At 64.9% G+C, this 7736-nt stretch overlaps 1 protein-coding gene across 1 annotated transcript; it reads left to right on the plus strand.

The window, feature by feature from the left end:
• Window positions 1-3608: 3608 nt before the first annotated feature.
• LOC119110736 (frizzled-1) lies at window positions 3609-4815 on the plus strand (the record flags this gene model as incomplete). Its single annotated transcript, XM_037234658.1, is given in 1 exon segment — window positions 3609-4815. A coding segment is annotated over 1 exon segment (513 nt), but the record flags the coding sequence as incomplete, so codon positions are not given.
• Between the last annotated feature and the right edge of the window lie 2921 nt (window positions 4816-7736).

Here is a 7736-nt window from a genome sequence, read left to right on the forward strand (position 1 = left end):
TGGTAATAATGTCCTCAAACGAAATCCAAGGGGGCAGTAGTTGGTGCAGCCCTTATCTGGGTCGCTGCAATAAAGATTAGAGGCCGCCGTTGTGTAAATATTTTGAGAGAGTCCTAAGAGCCTATGAGGCTCAAAGCAGACAAACCTCGCATCCGTTCAATGTTTTGCATGGTGGCGATGGAAGCGCTCTCGCTGGCCGCCGACTGGCATCACTCCGAGCGGACCGTCGCCTGGACAGCGGCGCCGCGCACGCCCATCCGCTCGCCCTTCGGCGAGGAGTCGGGCGGCGGGACGAAACGGAGCGGAACCGCCGCGGACCTGTCCGCCTCTCCCCCTTCAGCCGTCGCCGGCGGGATGAGGTGCTCGCTGTGACAGCCGGGCGCGGCGCGCATTAGCGCCTGTCACAACCGGCACGCCGCCGCCCGGCCGTCCGACGCCCCGTGTCCGTTTCACCTGGGCGCGGCCCCCCGCGCCGCGCCGCGCCGGCGGCGCCGACACTCGGTCTGCATTCGCGTCACGCGCCGCGCAAAAACCTCTGCGCTGGCTGGTCGACGAGAGCCGTCTCGCCGCCCGTCTCGCTTCGGGCGCCGGCCTGCCCCGGACGGTTGTCAGGTTAAGGGCAGCAAAAAGGCGGAGGAGGTTGTCGAGTCGGCCCGCGACGGCGGGACGTCGCGTTGCCGGATGCGACGCCGGGCGCGTGCCCGGAGGGGGCGACGTTTCGGGCCGGCAGCGCGGTCCTTCGCTGAAGCGGCATTCGCTTTCAGGGAAGCGATTGGTAACGCGACCAGCCCCGAAAAGTGACATGAAAAGAATTCCAATATGTGAATCATCCTTTCATAAAAAGCATGGCAAAAAGTCGCGGCTATGGTCGTGTGGCGACGTATGACGGCCCGGTAACTGTAGACATGCAGCACTTGTTGGGCTGCGAGCTGCTGACGCGGTGAGCGGGGCTCGGTCGGAGCAAGGCTGCCCACTCGCGACTGTATCGGTTTTCCGCACCATCCCGTGGCATCGCCAGCCCTCTATGGCGCTCCGCATACGGGGGCAGCGTGCGGCCACCAGCAGCCATGCGTCTGCGACGGCCAACTGCCACGTCAGGAGCGTTTTACGGCGTCGGGTTTGGCATCGGTCTGGCATCGGTTTGGCATCGGCCTGCAGCGCTCCACAGCGCTGCTAATTGGGCGGTCGCAAGGCGGATGCGACGGTGCTTCGAAGTACACAGCCGTGGGCAGCGCGCCGCTGCGTGCCCCACCGCGGGCGCTCCGTGCGCCGCGCCCATCCGTGCCCGCCAGCAGCGGTCGGTGGCGGTCAGCGGTAGCGGCGGCAGCCAGTAGCGGTCAGGGGCTCCGATACCGGCCGCCGAGCAGCGGCTGTCATCGATACGCCACCAGCTGCTCGACGATAGCGCGCCGGGCCGATACGGGTCGGCGGCGTCCGCCGGCCGGGGTGTCAAGTGGTCGTATCGGACGACTGGGCGGCCGGCCCGGCAGCCGGCGACCCCGCCGGCTGCTCGCCGCTTGCTCGTCACGCGCCGCGGCGCCGCCGCCGTGTGGGTAATGCATGCAGAGGACGTGGCCGGCTGCATCGCGCCGCTGCTTACGCATATCATTATCAGGCGTTATGCAGATAACTGAGCTCTTGCGTCACGCGGGCCATTGTCGGTGTCGGTGAAGGGCAGGGGCGAGCGCCCCACAGGCGTGAAAGTCGCATTGTGTGGTGGACGTGATGCGATTTGTGTCGGCCTCGCCGGCGCGCCATCAGGTCAGATGACGCCGCGACCGCACCGCTCCACGGTGCCCGTCCAGCTCACCAGATGCGCGGGACAGCCGGCGCAGAGCTGTGTTCGGAGAGCTGCAGATGGCGAGCTCGCCTCCTCTCCTCCAGCGCCGGGACAGCCGGCGGCGGTCGGACCTGACCTTCACACCGGCCACGCGACCCCTCGTTAGCCCGCCGTTCCGCCAGCCGTCGCGGTGCCGTCTCGCCGGCCTGCTCCGGCCGCCGCGGCAGGCCACTGCAGGCCGGCCAATCGGCCGATCGGTGAGCGGTGGTGGCAACGACCGACGGACCTGCCGACCGGCCGACCGGCCGCCGCTCTCGGCGGCGCCGGCCGTGCATCCGGCTGGCCGACGGTGGATCCTGGGAGCTCGGTGGACGGTGGGAGCTGTCGGGCGATCGGGGACCACTTGGTGGATTCGGGGAGTTCTCTGTAGAGACAGATAGCGCACAAAGGAGCTGGGTGGCTCACAAAGCAGCTGGGTAGCCCTCGTGAGAGCTTGGTGGCCGTCGAAGGAGGAGCAGGGCGGCTCTCAGGGGAGCTGGGTAGCTCTCGTAAGAGCTTGGTGGCCGTCGAAGGAGGAGCAGGGTGGCTCTCAGGGGAGCTGGGTGTCTCTCAAGAGCTGAGTAGCTCTCAGAGGAGCTGGGCGACTCTCGGGAGTGGCGAGTCATCTCTGAGTGGGCCCTGAGAGCTTATGGAGAATTTGGAGATCGCTCAGTCGTTCCTCGCTTTGCTCTGGATCGTAGTCGGCTTTCAGTGCAGCGACGCCTGCTGTTTTGGAGTCGCCGTCGTTTCTGAGGGCTGGCGTCACGGTGCGTGTTTTTTTGGGGGGGAGGGGGGTGGGGGTGGGATGGGCCGAGGTCCCGGCGTGTCCAGCCTGGAACGGGCGTGTTGTTGGACGAACAAGGTGGTAGACACTGGAGGAAATGCATCCCTGCCGACCAGCACGTTCTGCTGGTATGGGCGATAACCTCGCACGACTCGGCGAGGTTCATGGAGTCCCCTCCAGTAGCGGAGCATGTGCTGCAGCCCATGCATGGCCCCCGTTTCTGCATCGGAGCCTCCTGCGAGTTACCTGACGTGGGCGTGTCTTCCGACCGCCTGGTGGTCTCAGGTGAACGAAGCCGAGCTGCGGAATGGGCCGCGCAGACGAAACAGAAAGCCCTGCCCGGCCGCGGGAGCCCAGCACGTGGGCTCGTGCCCACAAGCCGGCCCCTGCTCGGTGCCTTGTCTCTGGCGTGGGTGGGGGTGGTAGCGTCTGAAAATGCGTCTGAATCGCGCGAACGTTGTCGGCTTACATCGGATTCGTTAGGGTGGTGGAGCTTTGGTCGCTCCATATGCGTAATATCCGTAATGCACGCGCGTATTGTGTACATATTGACACTGAGTCCGGCAAACGGAGGCTACAGTCTCCGTCATTGGTCAGGCGCATGACTGAGGCCGGCCGCAACCGTCACTGAATGGCGACCCATGTCCTATCGGTGGCGTAGGTTTATCTCATTTGGAAGACAACGTATGCAGCTTCTGACACGTCATCACGTCTCCGTGTGCGATCCGCATCCTGCCGTCAGCCGAGCGCCGCGTAACGTGGCGTGTGGCGCTGACTCGGCCGTGACCCATGCCTCGTGTCGCGACTGACCCCGACCCTCCGCCGCGACTGACCGCGACCCTCTGCCGCGACTGACCGCGACCCTCTGTCGCGTCTGACCGCGACCCTCTGCCGTGGGACTGACCGCGACCCTCTGCCACGACTGATCCTGACCCTCTGCCGCCAGGTGACGTGCTGAGCGGCGTCTGCTACGTGGGAGTGCTGAACGTACCAGCGCTGCGCGGTTTCGTGCTGGCGCCGCTGGTCGTCTACCTGGCGCTGGGCACCGTCTTCCTGCTGGCCGGCTTCGTCTCGCTCTTCAAGATCCGCACCATCATGAAGCACGACGGCACGCGCACCGACAAGCTGGAGAAGCTGATGATCCGCATCGGCGTCTTCTCGGTGCTGTACACGCTGCCGGCCACGCTGGTGATCGCCTGCCTGTTTTACGAGCAGGCGTTCCTCGATCAGTGGACCCTCGGCTGGCAGGAGCAACACTGTGGCCTGCGGAACCCCAACTGGTCCAAATACGCCATCCCCTGCCCGCCGGCCGCCGCCGACGGCCTGCTGCGGCCGCAGCCGTACTTCGAGTTCTTCATGATCAAGTACGTGATGCTGCTGATCGTCGGGATCACGTCCGGCTTCTGGGTGTGGTCGCACAAGACGCTGCAGACGTGGGGCCGACTGTGCGGATACGGCCAGCCCGCGGTCGTCTACCGGACCCCCGACGGCCGCGTCGTGCAGCCGAACCACGTGTGAGCCAGCGGGCTGCGCGCACGCGCGGGACATGCATGGGACGTGCGCGGTGGGTGTGAGAGGACACTGCTGGACGTGCGCCGGACGTGCGCTGGACGTGGTCTGGATGCGCGGCGTTCTTGCTGGCGCGGGGCCGGCTTCGGAGGCGCGGCGGACGCTTCTTCGGTCGCCACCGCGCCCGCCTCTCTGTGTGATAGACTCGGCGCCGCTGACGCGCCAGAAACGCCACGCGACGCTTCAGGGAAGACGGGCGTCGTCTCCGCCGCGGTTCTGAACCTCGCCGAGCGGAGTCAGCGCGCCCGAACCCGCAGCCCTGCACTGCTGACCGAGGGACGACGGGTGTTCCGCTACCCCTCCCGGGCTCGCGCCGCGGCCGCGTCGACTCGCCAGTTGACGTCGCATTACCGGCTCGTGGGCGCCGAACGCGTGCGCTTGTCCCGGCGCGCGCGTGGATGACACCGCCGGACTAGTGGCGGGCCTCCGACCCTGCCGCGGACCGACAGCAGCTGGGTGCGAGGAGCTGGCCGTCCAGTCGCCGAGCGCTCCCGAGGCTCGGTTCGAGCGAGAAGGTCGACGGTCAGCGGCTGGAGCGTGCCGCGAGTTGACGGCCGTCGCGGTTCCGCCGGATCTGCTTCTCACCGACACCCCTTCTCGCCCGCTCACCGGCGGAGAGGGAGGCGGCGCGGCCAACCGGTCAGGTGAGTTCCAGGCTCGGCCCGTGCACGGCGGTGTCGAAATCGAGCTGTCAAGCTCTATCTTGAAGTTTTCCGTTCGGCTGTCGTGTTCTTTTTTATCACCCCGTCGTATGGCGATGCGCAACACGGGCCGTGCAGCCTTGTCTGTCTACCCCCTTGTCTCGCGTCTGCCAGTGACACCCAACGGTATTTTCTCCCCGCCGTCGCGAAGTGTTCCGTCGGATCCGGGTCACATGCCCTTGTCGCCTGTGACCAAGGGCTTAAATCTGTCCCGCACGGCCGGTCAGTACAATTTCCAATTCTTATCGCCGTCCATAATCTGCCGGCCGGGTGCGTACCGGCGGCCATCTTGTCCGCCGAAGACCGGCTGCGGCGGCCGGCCGTGCGCGGCCGCCGAGCTGCGTGTTTTTTCCGAGCCTGCGTGCTTTAAGCGACGTCCCCGTGGGAGAACGACGCGTCGCTAAAGCGGCGGCGCTGCCGGGTGTAGCGCGCACCGGCGTGCGCGACAGGTAACGACGAGGCACGGGTGGACGATGCATGTCGCCGTCAGGGCGACCACCTGTGTCCACCGATGCGAGGAGACGTTGACATTCCGCATGGGATTAATTAAGTTGGCTTGGCCTCGGACACGTCACGCCCGGCGTGAAATCCTGCTCGACCCGGCGCTTTTTGTCATTTCTTGCGCTTTTTTTGACTGTGACTTCTTGCTGTGGGGTGCATCATCGGCGTGTTTCCGTGACGGTCTGGCGCCGAGAGAACGTTGCGAACGGGGTCGTAACGGTTGGTGTCCGCAAGCGCGGAAGGCCAGACGGCCTGATTCACGGATCATTAGCTGCACATAACCCCGAATCAGGCGCGACCACCCCCTGGCGGCGTGGGACGTGGTCGGCGGTGCCCGCTGGCTGATGTTCGGGTGTCTGTTCACACTCGCGCGCGCTTTCGAAGCGGCGGCTCTGGACATCGGCCGGCCGATCGGGCGTCTCCGTGGACATCGGCCGGCCGATCGGGCGTCTCCGTGCCGTTCGCTCGCGACGGTTTACAAGCCAATCAGTGGGTGGAAAAACCCGACGGAGGCAAAAACGGGGCCCGGGGTTGTTTAGGTTGTTGGCCCGTTGGCCTGATATGAACTAGTGCGCCGGGTGCCTTGGCTGCATGTAACTCAGCGGTTAATTGGCTGTGCTGCTCATTATCAGCGCATCTGATGGCGTGGCCGGACATTGGCGGACCGTCGGCCCAACCCTCTCCGTTCAGCTGTCAGGCTCCCCGAAGACGGCTCGACCCAGCCAATTACAGAAATAAATGTCCACGACCGGGCCGGCCAGGAATCTATCCTGACTAGCTGGGATATCGGGTGGGATAGGGCCGCCGCGTGCCGGCCGCCGCGCGCCCCACCGACCGGTTCTCCTTGAACGACTCGCCCAGCACCTTATCGAGCGGGTCCGGCGGTGGACGCGGTCGCCGGCGCGCGACACCTCGTCGAGTCGTCAGTTTTGCGGCGACCCGTGCACCGCCGCGCGACCTTCGGGCGGCGCCGGCGCCGTTTTCGTGTGCCGCTGGTAACGGTTCGGCATGATCTATCGATGTATTGACTTGGAGCGTCAAACGCTGGTCCGGTCGGACGCGGTCGCGCCGCCGGCTGGTGGGCCAGGCGGCGCGGCGGATTCCTCCGGGTCGGTCGCTCGGCGGGCGGGCGGCTGCGCGGCTGGTGGCACGTGGTGTTGGCACCTCGACCGGTCGGTGCTCCTGTGGCACGTCCCGGCAAAATGGGCTCTGGATCGCCGGGCTGCTGAAAAACGCGGCAATGTGAGTCACGCAAGCTTCGGGAATGGGCGGGGGCGGGGGGGGGGGGGGGGGCGTATTCACCGCGACAGTGCGGGGGGAGGGGGCGCATTCACCGCGACAATGCGGCACGAGGCAGCCGCCGACCGCGCGTCTACCGGCTGCCGGGTGACCTCTGACCTACCGCCGACAGGCGAGGACTCAGGCGTTGTCGTCCAGCTGGCGCCCCGGCCGTTCGCCTCCGCCCTCTTGGGAGCGACGCAGGCAGGAACGTACGGCTGAGGGGTGAGGGCCGAAAGGAGCGACTCCTACCCCGTTGAGAAGTTCAAGGCCCCTAGGTTTCTCCATCTGCCCTAGGGACGTCTAAATTTTGGAACATATTTTTACATTTCCTGATATTTTGGGGATCCTTTATTTAAAACTTTTGAGAAAGTCTGTGCAACAATGGTGAGTGAACGTTTTGTGAGGCTTCATAAACGTCTGTAAGCTCTGGAGCGGGCGAGAGGACCTGGCTGGTCTGGAATGGCCCCTGTGTGAACCGTGGAATACATCCACCGAAAGGCATATTTGAATGTGTAAAAATGTAATCTAATGTGAAGAATGTATCGTAAAAATGTAATGTAATCAGTAAAAATGTAATGTGATGTTAAAAGTTAACACACTCTGTAACAACGGCAGCTTTGAGAAGCTTAAGCGAAACCTAGTACCCCTGAGCAAAGCTGTGGAGTCCCTGAGGTTGCAGGGCCTCTGGCAGCCTTTCAACCATGTCCTCTGTCACGAAATCTTGGCTCTGTGCCCAGACATGGGCTCTGTACTGGTCGTCGTGGACATTTTTCGTCCTTGTCACGTCTTTGTCGTGCTTGTACGATCACGCCTGTGGGGGCGAGAAGATGGTTAGGGGTGGCCCGCCGTTGGGGAGGGGGAGGGGGGCAGGTAAGTTGTTGATTTGGGTCTCAGGACGCCACAGCTGCAGCCGCAGCGGCGCCCATTGGGAGCAGAAGTGGTCCGCCGTTACTGAAGTGGGAGTGAGCTCGGAAAAGCACGCGCAGCACGCCCGGTACAGTCCGGCGCCGCCCGTCCGGTACAGTGCGGCGCCGCCCGTCCGTTACAGTGCGGCGCCGCCCGACCGGTACAGTCCGGCGCA

This window comes from Pollicipes pollicipes, unplaced genomic scaffold, assembly GCF_011947565.3.
Source record: "Pollicipes pollicipes isolate AB1234 unplaced genomic scaffold, Ppol_2.1 Scaffold_7231;HRSCAF=8579_pilon_pilon_pilon, whole genome shotgun sequence".
In the NCBI taxonomy this organism is placed as follows: Eukaryota; Metazoa; Arthropoda; class Thecostraca; order Pollicipedomorpha; family Pollicipedidae; genus Pollicipes; species Pollicipes pollicipes.